Source organism: Strongylocentrotus purpuratus, unplaced genomic scaffold, assembly GCF_000002235.5.
Source record: "Strongylocentrotus purpuratus isolate Spur 01 unplaced genomic scaffold, Spur_5.0 spur5_scaffold_15, whole genome shotgun sequence".
Lineage (NCBI taxonomy): Eukaryota > Metazoa > Echinodermata > Echinoidea > Camarodonta > Strongylocentrotidae > Strongylocentrotus > Strongylocentrotus purpuratus.
The window spans coordinates 2,647,819-2,670,811 of record NW_022145600.1 but is presented as its reverse complement, the minus strand read 5'-3'; the positions used below and the strand labels follow the sequence as shown (position 1 = coordinate 2,670,811).

The window sequence follows — 22,993 nt, the reverse complement described above, 5'->3', positions numbered from 1 at the left end:
TGAGCTGTGCTGGGTATGATTATGTGCTTGCTTGGTGGCGTCAACGACAGTGTGTAAGGTAATACAATTTGGCGCCGCTCAATGTGCGCCACTCCATGAACATGAACAAAGTAATAAAAGAGTGCTTTGAAAATGATGGATATTGCATTCTGCGTATTGGAAATGAGAATGTTTTTCATCCGGTTAAGGTATGTTTATGTACATACCAAGAGAGAGAGATAGATATATATATAGAGAGAGAGAGAGAGAGTGAGAGAGCATGACAATTTTAATCTACACTTTTAATACCCAAAATTATCTTCCATCATATCTGATATTACTTTCTTTTCTTTGGAAGTCTTTAATAGTCACGCATATATATATATATATATATATACTTTAAGCTATAATGGCATCCAGTTAGGCCTAAATAGTAGATATAATCTGCGCATGGGCAGATAAAGGTCATTTGTACCAAAATTGAAAACCCACCGAGACGAATATTGAATTAGTGCTCTAGAAAATTATACGATCATTATTCATTTATTCACCGACAACACATTTTCTGATACACTGGTGGAAGTATTCTTCTCAACAGAGCAAAAATAGAAGGTATTCATGGAGCATTTTCATTACTTTGACAGTGACTATTCTAAAATGCAAAAAGTGCGACGTCTCCATGTGTAAAAGATCTCTGCATATTTGGGGGTCACTCGTACCAAATCAGAAGTCGAATGTTCGAGAATGGGATCTAGAACTTTAGCATAATATGAGGCCTTTCATTTTAGCAGACTGGAAGCACAAAAACTGATCACGAAGGTTGCCCCTAGTCTGTAAGTTTAATGGGTCACGTCTAGAACAGTGCCCGTTAATGTCATCATCATTATCTTATTATTTTGAAACAGTAATACATCCACAAATCCGACATTTTTAATCCGGACATTTCTCTTATCAAGCGTATTATGTAATCATCAAATCTTGGTATAGTAATGATAGCTGATGCTATAGCTATGTTTTGCCAGGTGAAGCGTTTGTATCTGTTTAATATGTGATTGTGATTTAGTTGTATAGTTTGTTGTAAATACACACATCTTTTCCGGTGGATATTAGCTGTCATTCAATGTCAGGAGGTGTAAAATGTTGACAAAATTATGCAAGCTTACACAATAATTACTGAATCTGTCATTGTGAATTTATACACGTCTCTGCTTTCCCTGTATGTTGATGCATACACTCTACTTCTCTCTTAATTTATCCGTCCCATATCGTTTGTTTTTGTGTCTCTGGTTGTATTTGAATTTGATACACCCCTTTCTTCTACTTCACCAAATGAAATGACAGTCTCGTTGTTTCTCTTATGTTTATCTTTCAATCTTTTATCTAAGTTTCTCGTTGTTATCTCATCTTCTTCCCGCTTCCCCTCTTTCTTTTCTCTCTTTCTTTCTTTTTCTTTTTCCTTTTTATTTCCTTCGCCTTTCCTTTCTTCTTTTTATTGTTCTTCTTCGTCCTTTTTTTCTGTCTCTATTTATTTCTGTTCGTATAATTTCTTACTTACCAAATACCCCATACCAATGTGCCGTTTTCGGGGGGACATGTTTAAAATGATAAAATACGAAAATCCAGAATTTCTCTGTTACAAACATGTACAATTTAAATTGGTAAAAATAGATTACAATCACAAACTGCAAAGGTTATTACCCTCCTTAATTACAGCACGAGTTGATGGATGTGGATATGATACAGCAACCTTGTCGACCACTTCAGTCAAATGTAAATATTACTCTTCCTTTCCTTTGTTTTTACGAGATTTGTTTTGATTTGATGCAAAATTAAGCAATTATTATATGCCGCTCTGTACCGTCATACACCCTTGTAAATCTGGGGCGTTTACTGGTTCCTTAGTATTAAGGGGGATGGGGGGGGGGGGAGATGGACATCGTTTTTATATGAAAATATGCATTGCCTAACGTGGACATGGCTACCAAGTATTCAAGTATTCAATATTTAGGTATTTGTGAGGACAGAAGTCTTCTTTCTATTTCATCTACGTGTTTACAAGATTGATAAGCCGAGTGTTGCACTGCAATGCATATTGGAAATGCATGTACACATATTACCCAGAGAATCTAATATCGCAAGACTTACCTACACTCAGTATTATTTTTTGATACTAATATCATCTATTTTATCTATATGATCAACGTGAAACCCATTCTAAAATCACATGTAGGAAGGGACGATACAAAAACTTAAGCTCTTATCGTGTTTTATTTTGCAATATCATAATCGAGAGGTGGGGGAACGGATATCCAATGCCCCTTCCTCACGTGTCTGACTCCAATGCCTTATCATTTTCATAATGATTAGCGATTACCTCGATAAAAGTCATGACGATAGACATCCACTCGGGATTAAAAAGTGACGATAATCACATTAATTGAAAATAATCAGGCCACAAAACTGCACCAATTATGTGCTAAAAAAAGAAGGTCAGATATAATTATCGCCTCCATTCCCCCTCCATTCCGGAGCATTAATTTCATGTTTGTGTTCACCAGCACAACTCGCGGTGTTATTGTTTCTCATTTTCTGGAAAGGACAAATATATTCACTTATCGAATTATTTTACCACAAGTTAAAGCTTGTGGAGATGTATAGAATTTATAGTATGTTGCTTTTCTTACTGCAAATATCTTGCAAACACACTGTAGTTATGATATACCTAATTACAAAACAATCGAGTGCTTTAAATCATCACTATGTGTACTTTAAGAATAACACCAAAAAAATCGACATGTTTTATTCTATTCTGTTTTTCATAACTTCGTTTGTTTGTTTTATTTCAATACGGTATAAAAAAAAAACCTACCTTCAGCCACAAAAGAAGACAGCTTTACAAAAAAGAACATCAATAACAATTACATATTATCTACAAAGAAAAAAAAATGAATTACAAAAAAGATAAATCCATGTTACATACAATTGAAGAAAAAAATAAAAGAAAAAACAGGATTAACAAACAAAAAAGTTCTTCGACAAACGTTCGAGAATGGTATTTATATAATTCATGCGTGTATGTACGCTTTGACCGTTTTGGTAAACAATAATAGATTAGATCGGTTTATTTCTTTTTACTCTTCTTTTTCGAAGAAATATAAAGTGATGGGAAGGTCAAAAATTATTATATTTGTTTTTAAACAGATACTTACCTATATAGTACAGAAACTTAGTGAGATACATCTGGCTTAAAATGCATTAGTTCAAGATTGATACTAAAGTTTATTTGTAAACAATAGAATCTGTGTGCTTTTGATCGAAAAGAGGTGCGATCATTCATTTTACCTCATTCCAAAATGGCGCCTTACTCTACACCATCGGCTGTATCAGAAACCAATCACGGGCTTGCTATATTAATACTCTATTCTGAAAGGGGATTCCTTCTTGGTCGGGATAACAACAATGGCGAGCAAAATGGGCCATTTCCCTGGGCTAAGTTTCCGGTCTTTTTCTCTGTAGGTATCATTTCTTATTTCCCATTTTAGAGTGTTGATTAATCAAAAAGCAAGGCGCAGAGAATGGGTGTTGGCAGGGTGTAGCTCCTCCCTGTAAGTGAATTAGACACTCCATTTCCACAGAAAATACACGTAGATCAGGTTTTATTTGCGATTATTCTACTTTTCCAAGGGTGTTCATTTTTGTACTGATTTTCTCTATTTCAAGTGTAATAACATTTTGGTAAAATTTTGCAAAGTATTGATTATTATGATATTATTTTTTGGAAATAAAAACTAAAAAATCAATGCAATGAAATGAAATAAAACGAAATGAAATAAAACTCATCGAATAACTCTCATCGTCGTCCTTAGATAGAAATAGAATATCACATCAGTATAACTATGCAAATGAGGGGATGCATTAGATGGGTACATACTTCAAAAATACAAAGAAGCAAACGAACCAAGGACACGGTGCATGTTGTGTATGTTTAGTTAATTATTCTTATACGGTGTTGCTGAAAATATGTGTATGTATATCCGATACACTCTATGGACTCCACACTACATGGACTTAGTAACGTTTGTAATATGTTCATTTGAAATATAGAAATTACTCCTTATATACCCGTACCTAAGATCTAGAAATAATGACGCTAAAAGTTGAGGATGATCTTATCGCATGTATCTGTATCATCATAATACCAACCCCCCTAAGCCCTAGCCACCTTCCTATGCCCCTGATTTTTGACGCAAACCAAATATGATTTCGGGCTATCCCGGAGAAGCGATGGATGATAATATAGAGCTCCTTGAGTCGCCGCCGCAAGGAGGAGGGTTTAGTTAAGAACCCGATGGCTTCAGGGACGGATAGCTTCCCACCATCTAAACGCAAATTTCGCCATATTTAATATCACCCGTTTTTTCTTTTCATCTTTAATTGAAAGAAAATGGGCTTCAAAAGTACACGTTCTATCATCGGCGCGAGAAAAAGTGCATTAGCAGGTTCCTCTCCTATTACGTTGTTATCACAATAATCATTTCATATTCTATTGTGACTAACTGTTTCATTTGTTGAATTGGTGTATAAAGTAAAGGACAGTTATGTGAGACTTGTCTTGTGCTGTGAATATCGAAACGACTTAATTGTTATTAATTCAATAAAGCATTTCGCAACTTTCAGGAGTCTTGTATTTATGGCGCACAATCCACAATTTTTTTCTCCATCTTTGGAAGATGGGAATAGTATACTGATGGGGTTTCGAGATATAAGATTAGTATTAAAAATATACTTACAATGATGTAATTGCTTACCCAGTACTCATGAAAAATAAAAATTCAATCATTCATCGATAATCAGCAGTAGCTACCTTTGAAGGGCTTGATGGGGGCAGAAACAGAAATAACATACAAATTACTATACTATGCGTTCATTCTATTCATCAGGGATGTACGTTAAACAAACATCAAATATCATTCCATCAAAGAGTAAATATCAAATACCTGAACCCCCTGCCCTATCTCTTTATTTCTTTTCATTTCAAATAGCTGCGGGCCTCGAGTCACTCCAACCATCGTCCGATGCGGCTACAATTGAACTACCCGATGGCAGCATTATCAAGGAAGAGTTTCCCGGAGAACAGCCCATCTCTGCCGATGGCTCTCCGCTACCAACCAGTCGACTGGAAGGTCAGCTAGAGACGCAATTATCTCTGGAGGTAAGGGTGTGCCCAGGATAGATATTGTAGCATAATAATAAAGGTGTGTGTGTGCGGGGGGGGGGGGGGGGGAGTAGCCTTTTGATTTTGTTTAAACTCTCTTGGAAATGAGGTATAAACATATATTACAGAAGTAAACAATTATTTTCTGATTATTACGAACCTCTTTTCTCAGCGTCTTGTCATTCTCTTAAAACGAAAATCTCCGCCAAAGCATCCCCTATTTCAGAAACAATCTTGTTTGATTTTTAAAAAACTTTTTAGGAAATGAGGTATATATATATATATATATATATATATATATATATATATATATATATATATATATATATATATCACTGAAGAATATAATTCCTTTTGGTTATTCCCGGAAGCTCTTTTTTCAGCGTCTTGTCATTCTCTTAAAAACAAAAAAATCTCCGCCGTTTCCTCCTCTACAATCATAATCATAAGAAATAACAAGTTGTTCTCAACTCATATTTCTAATTTCTCAAACTTAACGTTTGACATCACAATTCATATCTCTACCGTCATTATTTCTCTCGTTAATAACTTTTTTCAAAGACCCCGACACATCTTTTTCTGTAATTCTTAATTTCTAAAGTTTTCTCAGTTCCTCTCTTTATCTGCCTTTCTGTCTCTTTGCTATCAACTTCTCTCTCTCTCTCTCTCTCTCTCTCTCTCTCTCTCTCTCTCTCTCTCTCTCTCTCCTTGTCTTCTCACTCCTTTCTACTAGATTTTCCTCGTTATTCGTCCTTATCTTTACATCTCAGATACCGAATATGGGTCAATAGTGTAACTTAGGTCTGGTCAAACTCTCAAACCTTCTTGAGCTAGCCGTCATATCTAACAGTTTGTTTAAGACGAGTCGGATGTTTTTACCAATTCTCATTCAGTTCGCGTCGAAAACACTCGAGAAAATCTCCCACAATGTACACAAGACGTCAAGGGTAGTGGCCTTTTTAACACCGTCATCGGGAATTGAGGGGGTGAGAGATAGAGAGACAGACAGAATGAGAGAAAGAGATAGAGAGGGAGGGAGGGAGGGAGAAAGAGAGAGAGAGAGAGAGAGAGAGAGAGAGAGAGAGGGGGAGATGGAAGAGAAACGGACAGAGATACAGAGAGATAAAATGACAGAGAGAGCGACAGAAGAGGACAATCATAGGAGATAGATATGTAGAGATCGATAAAGATAAAGATAATTATATAGAGAAAGAGAGAGGCAGTTATAGTTGAGGGGGGAGAGATAGATAGATACAGAGAGAGAGGGAGAGAGGAGAGAGAGAGAGAGAGAGAGAGAGATAGAGAGAGAGATAGAGAGGCAAATAGAGTGGGGAGAGACAGATGAAAAAAAAGGATATGCAGCTCTTTGGTTGATGTTTGCTAGATTAATCTGATAGACAAATGCCCATTTCAGACTTTGATTCTTTAAACAGGCCCGGCCGCCCACTCCCTTGTTAAAAATAAACCACACACACTCAACGTGCCTGGGTGCTGTTGATACATACACGGTATACAGACATCTTTCGATGGAAAGCAAGATAACAATCTGTGGTGACAAATTCTAAAAGTATATCACCCTTTATTCATGTAACATGAGTAGAACACATGTACAACAACATGTATTCAATATTGATGAAAAAACATGTAACCATAATAATAATTAAATCTACCTCATTATATCTATCGATGGCAACTGCATGTGGCTAAGGTGAAAGGCGAATTAAGATAATATCACATAATCATCTTCTATGAGAATACAATTAGGCCTATTCTGATAGACTTAACATTGTACATATATTTCAGGATGAGACTGCCACGTCTATATGTACCTGCACATGATTTAGATTTTGCCCATACTGTAGAACCTAAAGCGGTAAAACAAACATACACATTTTTTTATTGGCATAATCTCTACCAGGTCATTGCATAATGAATTCCATATGTAACAATAAAAGAACAGTGTGTTCAAACCCTGTGGTTAAGAGAATTACGTTTACACTACATGTGCTGTACTCTTTACAGCCCTCATACACGCTTAACATGTTTGATAAACTATGTAGCTAAGCTAGACATCTATATAATTATATATATATTTGAAAATTCATGAATGTAAAAGAGACAATTCCATTGGACTTTATACTGTCAGTTATCACACAATTGATTATGACTGGATATTTAACATTACAATATTGTATTATTTGTAAACCAAATGAACAAAACATTGACTGTAAATGAAATGAATGAACTCAAAACATCCAAGCTTTTACAATGCATGACTTGCAAACACTTTAGTTTTACTTTAAATAACATGCAAGTAAAAAATGTACAGTAAAAAGACAACAAATGGCATATGCAGAGATACCTTGTATCAAAGTAAAAAATCATACTCTTATTATACATGAAATTTTATAATAAAAAAGAGGGGGGGGGGGGGGGGAATGAAAAAGAAAAAAAAATTACAGAAGGGATACTTCTTCATTTCATCCGTAATGCAATATCAAGTTCCTTCTCAGTTTGTTTGATTAAAGCATGGTTCATGAATATAATGCGTCCAGACGGCAAGAAATGATGAAGAACTGCCATAACACGGTCCCCCTTCTCAAGCACTTCAATTGGTTGACGTACTGCCTTCACATGCTCCTGCAAATTCTTCACCAACAAACGCAATTGATTTTCCACCTGCAGACGATTTTCATGTGTCTCACAAACAAGGATAAATCCTGTCTTTCCCGCTCCTAACCAGACGGCGATTTTCTCTGTCTTAAAGGGATCGCCGGCTGCTAGTCGGAACATCCCCAGCTCTGCATCTCGCATCCAGTCCTCCTGACCACTGCTTAAGCCATCACTGTAGGTTACTCGCTCCGACACTGCTTTCTGGAAGGAGAATTCTGATTGAACTTGACGCGCCACTAGTGCCATCTGTTCTTTCCGAAGTGTTCTCATTTCTGTGACATCGCCCTCGTTCTCGATTCGATGGTCGTCAACCCCGGCATCTTCCAGTCCGAATGTGCAAGAAAACAGCACCCGACATGTATCAGGAGGTAGCGTGTGGATGATGAAAGCATACACCATGTTTGTTCCCTTATTCCTCTCTGCAAAAAGTCACACTTCGTAGTCGTACGCTAAACAGCAGCGACGCGACGGCCAATCAAGGGTTTCATCTAAACACTACGCAGTTCTAAATGGCACGGGACTAAACAGACAAGATCAAGCAGTTCCGTGTTACCCATTCAGAAAGGAGACGGGAAGCGTAGCTATTTCATGTCACTGATAATTGTCTCAACAATTAAAATAACGGAAATAACACAAATTGCTTACGATTGGTCCTAGGAAATCTAGATTAGAACGATATTTGTAGAATAAAAGTTAAATGGTCACAAGCGGGTGAGTGGGCGTCGCCATCTTTTGTTTACGCCGTGTTTTGTCTATGGCAAGCTATTTGTAGAGGTAAATAAATAGATAAAATAATAATAATTAATTAGATCATTCAAATACTTCGGTGTCGCGGAGGAAGGAGTCGGGGGGGGGGGGGGTAGTGAAACATTACGTTTAGCAAGAAGGAAGTGTGCTTCAAGACGATAATTGTCGGAAACGGGTCACTAGAGGAATTTTGTGTGAAGTTTTCTTGTTACAGATTTCCCTGATATCTCGTTGTGTATTGTATTTCGTCGACTTTTTAAATAAAAATGCGATTCCCGTGTCGGCACCCGGTCATCAAGATATTAATTTCTCCGGATTGCCAAATTCAATATGGTTGTGATGTCATTCTAAGGTCTGATCTTTGTAGAAAGCTAAGAAGCTACACGTGCAATTAAGAACCGTAAATAGCGATTTTATACATTCTTGATTGGGGTATTACCGGAGCACATTATCGAATTTCGGCATTTTATTGTCATGATTGTGCACAAGAAGTAACCGTATTTGAACTCGGTGCTGGAGTCAATGAGTTGGAGCTTCCCCAGCGTGTTTTTACTTTCTTTTTCTTTTTGGTATGCTGACAGATTTTTGGGGCGGTTTATTAGATCAGCATTCCCTTTGTATTAAGTAATGATGATTAAACAGTCTCGTCCCATGCAGTACGAGTTTCCTTTTCCACTCCACTTTTTTTCTCTCTCTCTAGCTCTCTCTTTCTTTCTTTTATCCCCCTTCCATTCTCTGTCTCCCTTTCCTTCTCTCTCTTTCTCTTTCCTTCTCTCTCTCTTTTTCTTTCCTTCTCTCGATCTCTGTCTCTTTCCTTCTCTCTCTTTCTCTTTCCTTCTCTCGATCTCTCTTTCCTGTTTTCTCTTTCTATTTCCTTCTCTCTCTTTCTCTTTCCTTCTCTCGATCTCTGTCTCTTTCTTTCTCTGTCTTTCTCCCTCTCTCTCTTCGTCTTTATCTCTCACTTTTCGATTTCTTTATTTGTTAGAGTTTCTAAAATATTATTGATCATTATCTTTCATGATAAATAGGCCTTTTTATGAGCCTCTTTAGATTGTTGTATAATGATTTTGAATAATCTATCTTGATAGTGATGATGATGATGATGTCAAAACAAAAGTCTATCCAAGAATCTTATAAACTTATTCCTATTTCAGTGATTTTGTTTGGTCAAGTTACCGACAAATGAATAGGGAATTAAAGGCAGAGTATTCTACTAACACTTCTTCAGATTACTATACTGTCATCTGCTGCTCACAATGTCTCGATGTGTCGATAGTTACAATTTAAAGCGCTTAGAAACTCAGAATTAAGCGCTATACAAATGTGACTATTACTATACAAATATACACTGCCTTGAGAGGTTCTGGTTAAAACTATGCGCAAGAGGTGACTCCAATAGTACTATTTGCTGAGGGGCGCAGCCCCGAAGCAAATGGTACTTTTGGAGTCACCGAGGCCCATAGTTTAACCAGTACCTCAAATAGAAGGCAAAAGAAAAAAAATTTAGAACAAAAAAAATGTCAATTTTTATCTAAAAAGATTTAAATATTTTGTTTTCATTACATTAAGATTCGAAGAAAAAAAATTGATTCAATTAAAAAAAAAAAAAATCACATTTTTTTTTCAACTCCCAAAAAGTAAACCAAAATAGTACTTTCATATAGTACTTTCTAAAAATAGGTCAAATATTTCTGGTCATGTGACGAGCTCTCAACCAATCAAAAGCCAACAAATTTTTGATGCAGGATATAATAATAATTATGAAGTTAAAAGGTAATTTTCCATTTGTGATATTTTTCTCTCTTTTTAGGCACTCGACGGGTTCCTCCTCGTCATCACGGTGGATGGAACAATCCTCTACGCTACAGACAACATGTCGAGTCACCTTGGCTTTCATCATGTCGACCTCGTGCACCGGTGCATCTACGGGATCGTTCACCCCGACGATCATCAGGAGCTGCGCGTCATTCTGGAGGAAACCTTGGGTGTATCACACCAGAGACAATCCATGCAGGTAGGTTACCCATCAATCATCATTATGGGGATATCTTTATTATATTTGTAGGTAATAAAAACCGTCAGTAGCCTAAAGTTGTGCGCATTGTAATAAATTGCCATAGAAGAACAAAAAGGGGAGGAGGAGAGGGGAGAAGAAGAAATGCATTGGACGCGAAGAAAGAGAAGAAAATTGGGAGAAGGAAGAAGAAATGGCAGAAGAAGAAGGAGGGGAATGGGTAGAAAGAAGAAAAGGAAAGAAGAAGAAGAAGAAGATTGTGTTTATCACATCAGAGGCAATCTATGCAGTTAGGTGCTTATCATTACAACATTTTTGAGTATAGAAGTAACAAAATAACCTTAAAAAGTCCGTAGCTGTTATCTAATTTCTTAACCTTAAATCCATGGTTGTATAGTGATTGTACGGATCGATAGCAGTGGATCTTCACTTTTGGTTTAAGGATCTGTTTTCAGACTTGAGTTTTGTTCGCATACAGATCGTGCAAATAACGCCAAAATCTGATTAAGAAATATTAATTTGAAGTAATGATTATGGGGGAGTTTGTGAAAACAAATTTGTGATAAAAATTGTACAAATAAATCTCTGTGATCTTTGTGATCTTTAGCACTATCGGTTTTAACTCTCGTTGAAGGTAGTCTTACAACACTTACAGTATGAACACTAATGACGTTACCTGGTTCTTAAGTCTATATTGTGATTAAGGATAATGAAAATGAAGACAGAATCTAAAAGCTTTTGTTATAAGATAGTATATCCTCTCGGCGTGAAAATGAGTTTTTGAAACAAGACAATTTAATGTTTATATTACAGGGTGCTATGTCGGGAGCTGAGACCACAATGCCCTTGAGGGGTGCCGGTGCAAGCCGCGAGATTTCATTTCTCTGCAGAATGAAATGTTTCAACGGCACAAACACTGGCTTCGTGGTAAGATTCTCAACTTGTTAATAAAGAATACGTTATTGGTTTAGTCAGCCATTATTTTTTAAATGTAATGTTTCTGTCAAGTCTTGGATATTATAATGTTTTTGTGTTATCTTTTGAATACATAATATTTCTTGTTATTTAAAGAGAAGAAAGGTTTGAATAGAAATGGACAAGAAAGAGAAATTTGAATAAAAGGATTTGACTGTTGGTTGACTTTTTTGAGTTTATATGCTATGGTAGTATTAATAACTATGATGAACAAAGCAATTACATGGGAATGAAGACTCAAACTTAAGAGGGATTAAAACGAAAAGACGAGAATAAGAACTTTAGAAAGCCTAGACACCGTTGCTCATGATAATTAATACGTATGAGATGCACAATGATCCCCTTTTACCTGATCTCTTTAATTCATTTTTTTTTTATTTTATAGAAAATGCAATGTACAGGCACGATGAAGTCGCTGCCCGACGCGCAGCGGGTTGGCCACGCTCCTCATCAGGTACTGTTTGCCGCCTTTCGTCCTTTCATCCTCCTTTCGGCAGACACGGACATAGAATCAAAGCCGGGTACATTCTGGACAACACATGACCTCGATCTCAACGTCGCCTCCGTCGAGAACAGGTATATAGTCCTCACTGTCAATGCTCCTTTATATTTATCTAAAATCTGTTGCACGAAAACATTATTATTATTATTATTATCACGATTTTTAATATTATTTTTCTTATGATTATTATTACGCAGTCAAACATCATTAAAATGACGCACCGTGGGCAATAGTCCTACGATTGCTTCATGCACACGTACCTTTAATTGATTCTTAATTCTGACGTATTATTCTGCAATCTACCTCAGTCGGCAGCTTCATTGAGACCTCATCATAATTAGAGACATTAAAACCCTATATATCTTGGCGCAATTGATTTTCAAAACGTACGATTTAATGAATTCACTTGTTATTAACAATAAACTAACAATCATTACAGCAATCGTTTTTCATACAAAAAATACGACCTCTCATCCCGGTTGGAGTCGATAAGCCAACGCCAAAAAAAAATCTCCAAAGAAATAAGATTCGATTGGCATATAATCTTATACAAATGATGAACAATGTATTCAATGATGCACTAAAGATTAGATGCACGAGTTTGAAATTTCATTGTTCAAGATTCATTGTAGAACAGATTTTAATTACCGTCGGACCCGCCCAAGGTCTATCAAGTCAAAGGCCTTATCTTGTATCTTGTTAAAAGTAGATGTAATACAAAAATACTTCGTGATCAAAATACAATATTCTTTCCTCGGCTGCTAACGACGTTCGGAGACAAAGTGGACAAAGAAAGATTTTTCTTTTTGAAATAATATTCTGATCGATAACTGCTGTGGTCTTAGATATGTATTGTTTAAGTATTCTTAAGAAGATAAATAAATATCTTTCTTTTTGTTGCTGTTAAGAGGGCACGATACACCTTCTAACTTTTAACGCAGCCTTTTAAAAACTGCATCCTGACTACTATCTTAACTTTACCTTTAATTAAAAGCAAATCTCATGTCAACCTTTCTTCTTTTCCTTGGGATGCATGACTACTCATTTTGGTATTGTCATCTTTCAGGCTTTCAGCTCAATTATTGTTAATACAATATCAATAAAATGGCGTATTTTTTGCAATATCTTCATGGTCTTATATTATTTTATTTCCTTTATTTACCAGGTATTGTGAGATTACTGGTATAGACTCCTCACATCTGGAAGGCAAATCTTTGTATCATCTTATTCATCCTGACGATCTGCTAGCCGTCTATGTCTGCCATAAAACATGTAAGTATTATCTTTATTCAAGGTAAAATTTTGATATTAATATAATTTTTTTGTGGAAAGCAGTACGATCTTTTTTTATTATATGGGTGGTGGCATCTGTAAAGGATTTCTTTGAAATAACTTCAAATGATAAAAAATGATAACTGATATTTTTTTAATACCACCTTTCCTGTTGTAAAGCTCTTTACAGCGCATTATTGCCCTCTCCTATGATTCACTTTCAATTTTGCAGCAAAATCTTTAACTCTGCTATTAAATCTTAGGCCTATATATTTACTTGGAAAAATGAATACTAGAAATGAAAACAGCTAACATTCATACATGCTTCACATGAGTGGACAAGGGACGACAGTGGTTATCAATAGAATGTGGTTATCAAAAGTAAACATCATTTTATCTCAAACTCTTACTCACTCTGTCATTCTCTTTTTCTCTCTCTCTCTCTCGCCTTGCCCCCCCACCCCATCTTTCGGTTCCTTTCGTTTCTCTCCATGTAGTGATAGACACGGATGAGGTCCATACGATGTTCTTTCGCCTAATGCGTCTGGATGGCACCTGGCAATGGCTCCACACTAGAGGGCATGCGGTCACCAAGAATGGCCGAAAGAATTCTCTTGTCTTCGCTCACAGTCCAGTGAGGTAAGAAAGAACAGAGTGCTTTCATATTATGTTGTATGGAGTCTATGGACAACACAGTCTCTGAGTTGTATATGATCTTTAAAAGAAACCCCAAGCAAAACCTCTCACTGCACCTCAACAGTACGACAATACACCTGACGGTGGCCTGTACTGCAACTGAAGAAGAAGAAGAAGAAGAAGAAGAAGAAAAGAAGAAGAAGAAGAAGAAGAAGAAGAAGAAGAAGAAGAAGAAGAAGAAGAAAAGAAGAAGAAGAAGAAGAAGAAGAAGAAGAAGAAGAAGAAGAAGCAGAAGAAGAATAGGAGAAGAAGCAGAAGACAAACATTGGAACTGTATTTTCAAAAAAATATTTATATCTGTCGTTTCTTAAATTTAACTTCTTTACAATTTAAACATCCGGCTTCTGCCGAAGGGAATGGCTACATGTAAAAGACTCCTCTACCTGAGCGTAATATATTGACCAAAATGTAGGCGTTGTGTGTGGAGGCTTCAAGTTTCTTTTTAATCTATATTTCAGAGAGGAAGACATACAGTTACTGCGCCAAGAATCTACATCCAGGAATCGTTACGGACAGGAGGACCTTTTGAAGATGTTCATGACAACGCAGTCGACGGATCAATCTGACCAACTCAGTGCAGGACCGTCAAGCAGTAGCAGTACGAGTACGAGCAACATGGACAGTGTACCGCGGAGGAGGTGGATGAGTAATGACACATACGTAGTAGCGAGTCAGACAGGCCCAAAGCTCAAAGACGACTACTCCGTGTCGTTGCACAGTCCACATGGCACTTGTCCTTCGACGTTTCATCAGGCATCGGATAATCAGGGTCAGGACAACCCTGAGCATGGAGTGTTTTCAGCCAAGAGGAAGATTCAAGAAGATGCCATGAATGAAGATCATGGATTCCAAATGAGTGTTGGGACAATGCCACAGACGGACATTCCATACGCCATGGCAAGCAGTTACTACAGCCCACCGCAGTTGGGGTATGGAGATCCATCATTGTACGGCGGGTTTGAGCACCAGCCGTTGTCGATGTACCAGATGGTTGCGCACCTTCCTCCTGAGATGTACGATGCTGATTCGTATCGGAAGCACGCCATGCGTATCAGCGCAGAGATGCAGCAAGAAGACTTTCTCATCGCTTCACATGGAGGCTTCGGCTCCCAATATCACCTGCCACCAACACCACAAACATCGCCACCATCTGCCTACCCTGGAGAATCTTCCTACCACGTGCAGTACATGCCTAGCGAGCCCATGTGTGGGGTGACGGCGCCACCGTCACCGCCACCGTCGCCAATTGCGTCAGGTTACCAGGGGACAACATCAACCCCTTTGACAACAGCTAGCACCACGTCTGGTGATTGTAGCAAAAGTGGCTACGCGATGGACTGTTGCACAGGACATGTTCCTTCAAGGACAGAGTATTGTGCGTCGTATATAGTCAATGGTGCAGTACAGGTCAAGCTTGTCAGTGGTGCACAGACGGGTAACCATCCTTACACCGACTACGAGTCATCGTATTTGCCGTCGTCGTCTGCAGCGTACTCGCGGAGAGACCTCTACGACCAATGCGACAAGAAACCGTTCCAGCATTATCAGGACAAGTCCGTCTTGTCCGAGTGGGAATCAGCTGTCCGTGGGTCCAGTGACTATACTGTCGGTGGGTCAAATCCTAGCTACCTTCAGAAGACATTCCTGCCATGTCCATTGGCCAGCACGAAGTCCGGTTGCTTGGCGCAGAAAACTTTCCGCCTGGATGATGCCGATTTTAAAAGCAGAGCAGCTGCCCTGTTGCACCAGGGAGCTCTCTCGGAACTGCCCCCTATTGGTAGTTTTCTCGATTTTCTCAATGAGGAACTTAATGCTTTACAGTCATAAAATGTCAACTAAAATGTATTCATTAGGATTAAAAATTATTTATCATAATTATTCTTTACACTTTGTTGTTTGGTTGATTTTTCACTAAATCAGTTTAATGATGCACTAAATGCACTGTCAAGTGTCTCCAAATTTACCACAAAATTGTTACTAAAATGACGATATTCTTAATTACTTCGTTGGCAGAAATAATAATGTAGCACGGGCTGTTGGCAATTACATATGGGTGTAGGCAATTTTGCTCTTTAAGATTGCCATTTATCTTTTAATTTGATATGAAACGTCATTGTTGTTACAAAGATAAGTGTTACAAAGATAAGCTATATGCGCATAAAAAAAATGTTTCCTTGGAGCTGGTCACAAATTTAGGTCTCATGCTCAAAAATGCTAAAAACGTCCTAACAAGGATATTAATATCAATATCAAGTTCTGGCAAGAGTTAACAAAATGACATTTTTATGCCACGCGGAAACAACCATTAAAGAACTAATAGCATATTTTGTCTCAAATGTGTAATGGTTGCAACTGTATTGGACATGGCGGAGTATGTCATGATTTATCTTTCCATCTCTTACATAATAATATAAATTAACAAAATTGCTTAAAATATGGAAACAACCGTGCAATATATTTGTGGCCATTGCAAAGTGTGCAACAAAACAATAATATTATCAACCACCATTCTGAACATGACTGATTATTTAACAAATAATTAATCTTTACGTCACCAAAAATGTACGATAATAAAGATTTAAAAAAAGCAAAATGAAGTCAATTTAAACCATGCTGTCTTTCCTTTGCCATGGATTTGCTTGAGGAGTAAGAAAACGTAATGAAATATTGAATCTTAAAATTGCAGACAATCATTAGTATGTTGGTTTAGCTAGCTATAGTGAAATAGCTAAGAAATATTTTTTAATTTTTCTATTTAATTTTATTGGGTGACATAAGGTCAAAATAACGTAATATACATTCTTGTGTATCCTTGACAAGTGGAATTTCCGTAAAAACCTTTTAATTTATTATTGTCTGTCATTTCGAGTATCACAGTATATTTCATATTCATCTGAAGGAACTCTACTTATGAATTGTTGAGGTATAGCTCCTACCTGTTAATTTTGATATATGTTTTCTTTTATTTGATTAACGAAGCCAGAGTGAGCGTCATATCTGCTCTACCACTGCCTATGCTTCACCGTAGTACAACATTTGGGAATTGCTAGCAGATAACACGATTTTTGTCCTTGTTTATCCCTTTACTATATAGCCTATTTTCATAGGTGCGCTTTTAACATTACTATTTCATCATTTAGAGACTATTTAGAAACTTGAGTATTTGATATGTATATATACTAGCTCTCATTCTGTATAAATAGATCTCAGTTTTAAGATACTTCTTTTGTACGATTCATTATACTGTATGTATATATCTATAACTTGCACTCGAGACATTGCCAAAATACCATTTGCCAAATTTGAACAAGTTTTATTTTGTAACATATTTAAATGTAGTAACTATTATCATACGGTAGGAGGAAGATTGTTCATATTGATGCCATTTTAGTGTAAGTGCGTGGAATGCTGCTCTGAATGAAAAAGTTGAAAGAAGAAAAAAAAATCAAAATTGGACTATGCTCTATTGGTTTCAACTACAATTTTTAATGGGCATTAAGATTATGTTAGGATTGGGGTGACGAAAGTTTATGTCTGGCCTATATACATAACCAGATATCCCAACCTCTGACGCGCATAAAATGCGGGGGGGAAATACGTTAGCATCAAAGGGCCGAAGATGACCCGGACGGACCAATTTGATGTAATTAACACTGGACACAAATTAGCATGCATGCTGCTATAAGAATGAATATTGTTCGGGATATTAGCTCGTTTGGATATTCCACAGGCAGCATTCCATAGGAGGTTCACTTAGTAGAGGAATTAATGGCCCTCAAAATGTAGACCAGTACTTTATAACAGACTTTAGAGCTGAAATCATATTGATGAATTAGGGTATATTTATTTGTACATTCTTCGATAAATAAAAATCTAGATAAAAATACTGTGCCTATTTTGCGTTGGGTTGTGTTTAGCCATGTGATCTTGTTTTGTTTTGTTGACACGTTTAAAAATATTCATATAAACCATTTAGAAATCAAGACAATTCTGGAACATCTATATATTTTTAAAGCCAATTAGACCGGTCATGGTAGATATGAGGAGAAAGAGTGTTGATTAGTGAATGGCTAAAAGAGGGGATAGAGAGAGAGAGAGAGAGAGAGAGAGAGAGAGAGAGAAAGAAAGAAATCAACAATAGAGTAAATATAAAGGTGGTCAATAATATTCATGAATTTCAGTCCTAGTGAAAACGAGGTAAATATAACTATATAATATATTTTACTGTGCTTTAAATGAAAAAGGCCTAGTGACGCTTTTCAATTCATTATCTTATAAAGTAACCGGTTATAGTAAAGTAAAGTGACCAGTCCTCCCAATATTGCCCGCATATTTTAGGTGCATTGTTGACTTACATACCTTATCAAAGTGATTTGATTTCAAAGTAGATTTAACGATATAATTCAAAATAATCCGTTTGAGAATATTATATGATATCTAGAGTTATCCAACTTATCATGATGTAGAAATGACATCAAAATATTTGACCTGCATGACTCTTTTTAAGATTCATACATTGCGCTGCACCTGCCAAACTTACTAAACTTTTGCTGCGCGCGCATCCTTACCATTGTTGACGTAGAGGCAAGCGCGCATCATGATTAACAATGCGCATGCGTATATCTCTGGTAACCACTAGCACTGCCCACACAAAAATGACAATCTAAATTCATTTCTCTTGCGCACATAGCTTTCGGAGAGTTTTTGAGCGATTTTCGAAAATTCTTTCGAAACCTTTTGGCAATTTTCAAAATGGGCTCTGCTAAATCCAGACCCCGATCTTTGTCTTTCGATGAGGAAGTTGAAGATCATTCTGAGACCCCTGAGACCTGCTGTTGGGCAGGAATCAGAAAATTGTTCTCCAAGAGCAAGAAGGTAAGGGCAGATAATGTTTGCAAAGTCCCATTTTTTCCGTTTCTTACCCAATCTGCAGTGGCGTATCCAGCAAAAAATGGGGCTTGGGGCTCCCCATACTTTAGTCCCTTCATTTCTTGGCAGGATTTGCCCCTTATATTTTATCGACGATTTTATTAAGATTCACCACTGATAATTGATATGCCATGTCCTTTGTAAAAGGTGTAGACCTATAAATTCATATTTTGAATTCAATCTGCAACTAGGTGTCTGTCGAAGAAATCATATATTTAACGAATAATTAATGCGACTGGCGATACATAGATCTAATATATACAAAATTGTTGGAAGTTTAGAGAATGAAGTTTCAATTAGATACAAAGTCTGTTAATTAAATATAACCACTTATTTAAGCCATGTAGTGTGATACTGTTCATTCTTGTCTTAGATATAGTCTGCCGTGAATTACATTATTTAGGGGATAATGCAAGATAAAAATTTGATGAAATTTCAATGGATGATTTCAACAACTTTGAAATAATCAAAGTACTTTCAATCTATAATTAATTTTGTTTAGCTATTGTATTATAATTGCACATAATGGGGATGAAATGAACAGTGATGACAACTGTTCTTTAAATTGACAGAATATACCTGTTTATACAACATGAAATGCTCAGATAGCTAAATCCGTATAGCAAGCTTTAATTATTGAAATGAATCGAATTGAATCGATAAAGTTTATTGATAAACGGCTTTAAACTGTCACATCTTGAATTTAAAAATAAAACTGCAACATATAGACTAAAATACATCCAAATAGTACACTTTAATATACTCTGATATGAAATTAAGATATGCAGTATTCAAATTGATATGATAAAAGGAATCAAAAGAAAGAAGAAGAAGAAGAAAAATAAGGAGGAGAAAACAAAACATAAACAAAACAAAAAAAGAATGGAAGAATACGAAAATATGGTTGACAGTAATAAAAGTTTACAATCGATGTTTATAAAACCAGTAATAAAATTTAGTTTACAATTAGAAATTCAGTAATGAAACTGTTCATGACCAGTTTAACATTATATAAATAACTTTTTGATTAATGCAATCGCCTTGCATTGTCACTAAAACATTAACATTTACAATTACACAGTATAACTAGAGAGACAGGCTGCTATATTAGAATTATAAATATTCGTATTGTTAAGAACAATCGTTCTATGCAAGTATTTTAGATTGATATGACATAAGTTAGGAAGTACATATAAAAGTTTATACTTTAAAGGTTCAGTAAAAAAAAAAATCATGCCTTGGTTGACGAAACAAACAGAGACCCCCCCCAAAAAAAAAAGGGAAAAAAAAACAATCTGTACAGCTGATTCCACCAATTTAGAAGAATCGAACTAGCTCCAATCTCAAAATTAATATACAGATATATCATGCCACAATATGCAATATCATATAATATATTTGTTTATGGTAAATTATCATAGCCAAATTCGATGGTATTGCACGTGATGGAGGACGATATGGACAGTGATGACGACAATGATGAGGCCGTCCTTGTCAACGACTTCAGCAAGTCATCTGCTACTTCGATCCACTCAGCCACTGGCGTCGAGCCATGGGCACTTCGGAAATCTTGGTCTGCCCCTGCTGTACTTGGCCAAGATCGCCACCAGGCCATGATGCCAGCAGCACTGAGCAAGGTCGAGGAAGAGCTACCCTCTACGTCCTATCCGAAGGACGTGAGGGTTTCTTCTCAGTACTTCCTGTCCTACCGTAAGTTGCGCGGTCGTTCTCTTTGCAAGTGTCAAAAATTGCTCGTTAACAGCTGTGGCTTTGAAGGTGTCTTTTTAAAATAAATATTTGTTTAAACAACACTCTATTTATTATAAATTGTTTGTTATACCAAATAGTCTTGTTTCTGCACGATATCTAAGAAAGAAAACATGATATTGACGATGTGTGAATGAAATCAAACATATTTTTCGTAAGGAATATTATGGATTTTCTTTATGCATTCATTGTGCTGCTTTTGCATAAAACAACACGAGACAATACTTACAGTCTGAACGGTTAAGTATATATTTAAGTCAAAATTTGTGATATTAAGTTTCGAAAAAAGGTAAGATGAAGGAGAAGCAGAAAAAGGAGAAAGAAGAAATAATAAATAAGGGATAAGAAATTCTTAATCTTTGAGAGGAGAAAATAGATTCACATACGTATTAGAAATCGGTATGTTAAGTCTAGTTCACGTCCCTCACGATAGATCGTTTCATCAATGACGAGGAGAACGATGACGAGTCGGTGACATCCGATGTCGAGTACGGGAACGAAGATGCGGACAATGCCGATGTAGAGTCCAACGCTGATGACGACAAGGCTTCAGGCCCTGGCCTTGTGTATTCTGAGGATGAATGTAAGTAATTATAAGAAATAATATATTAAAAGAAGGGCAACCGAGAATAATTAACTTATGCTGAGTAAGAAAATTCAATAAAACTAAAAGAGATATATTTTTTTCGGGAGATTTCTAGAATTAGGACAGACATGGAATAGATAGACCAAAAATAAACACTAAGGAAAAAGAGAGGAGAGAAAATATATCAAGGGATATGTTTTTTCTTCTTCAAATGGAGATTTACAAGAGAGAGAGGGAGAGAGAGAGAGAGAGAGAGTGAGGGGGTGGGGTAGGAGAAATACTAATTTGGTGCCTGGGAGTCTTAATATAAAACTTCTTTCTTGATGCGCTAGTAATATCTTAAAATGACTTTACATGGCTCATTGTCAAATCTGTATTGTGTGGTATTCTTCATTATTTCCATCTCAAGACACCGACGACGATTGCAGTGTTGATCAGGAGGCCGAGCGTGAGATCAAGTATACAAGCGAAGAGTCCAGTGAGGATGAGACCAGTGAGGATGAGACCAGCTCACAGACTGACCAGACTATGATGGTCAAGAAGTGTGACATTGTCCAGATCAGCAAGGCCAAGAGTTTGGATCAGACAGGTAAGCTTTTTGTTGTTGTTATTAACTGTTATATTTCAATTTTACAAATACGTGTATAATTTCTACAATATATTGATAATAAAGCATAAAATGATATTACTTTGAGGTTTATCCAATTGACTCACCCGGCTGTGAATGTAATGATTTACATGCTCATAAATTTTCTCCCCCTCCCCCCTTCCTCTCTCTCTCTCTCTCTCTCTCTCTCTCTCCCTCTCTCCCCTCTCTCCCTCCCTATCTCTCTCACACACACACACCAACATGTTGACCCTTTTTACAAGTTTTGAGATTTTCACCCTTTAATATATATTTTTAAATTTCTTATTGAAAATAGAGGAGGGTAGCAGCAGCTACCTGTCTAGCGGCCCCTCAGGAAATGACGTCACCAGTGACGATGAGACAACGTCACAGGTTGGTGAAGTTCGTGTTGATGAAATCGAGACCATGTTTTTGATCTCCCTGATCTGGACCCTCATCCGCAACCCCTTAGTATATGGCGTCTACCGGACCGGGCTCCACTTCCTCCAGAATATCGGGATTGGGGAAGGTGAGGGTAAGATGGACGTCAGCGAGGAGAGAGCCGTGGTCGTCCATGGAGAGACAAGATATCGTACCCCAAAGGTTTGTCCATGATAAATTTAATAATGATAATAATAATAATGATAATAGTCATGATAATTATTGCTAGTAATGATGATAATTAATGATGATTATGATATTAATAATTATACTATTAATAATAACAATAATAATAATAACAATAATAATAATAACAATTACAATAACAACGATTATCAAATACAAGTATACTACTTTCCTAAAGCGACCATCTCATTCAGTCAATGAATTTAAATTTATTTTCTCAATCAGGCCACCCAGAAAGATATCCTGACTTCACATTTAATATCCAGGCTTATATTCGCAACGCGTGCGACAGCGTCTACCAGACCGGGCTCCAGTTCGTCCAGAATATCGGGATTGGGAAGGATGAGGGTGAGATGGACGCCGCCCATGAGGAGTGCACCATTGTCGGTAGTGAGGACACAGGA

At 36.8% G+C, this 22,993-nt stretch overlaps 2 protein-coding genes across 2 annotated transcripts; one reads left to right on the top strand and one right to left on the bottom strand.

Moving 5' to 3' along the window:
- The first annotated feature begins 635 nt into the window (after positions 1 to 635).
- Positions 636 to 17,966, top strand: LOC115918622 (single-minded homolog 2-like). Its single transcript, XM_030985341.1, has 8 exons — positions 636 to 1,749; positions 5,022 to 5,191; positions 10,425 to 10,628; positions 11,442 to 11,555; positions 11,989 to 12,179; positions 13,271 to 13,377; positions 13,875 to 14,016; positions 14,532 to 17,966. Exons 1-8 carry the CDS (start codon positions 1,314 to 1,316, stop codon positions 15,898 to 15,900), a joined length of 2,733 nt encoding a protein of 910 aa, XP_030841201.1. The 5' UTR covers positions 636 to 1,313; the 3' UTR covers positions 15,901 to 17,966.
- On the bottom strand, positions 6,722 to 8,628 carry LOC752258 (AP-5 complex subunit sigma-1). Its single transcript, XM_003730556.3, has one exon. It carries the CDS (start codon positions 8,264 to 8,266, stop codon positions 7,670 to 7,672), a length of 597 nt encoding a protein of 198 aa, XP_003730604.1. The 5' UTR covers positions 8,267 to 8,628; the 3' UTR covers positions 6,722 to 7,669.
- Positions 17,967 to 22,993: the final 5,027 nt, after the last annotated feature.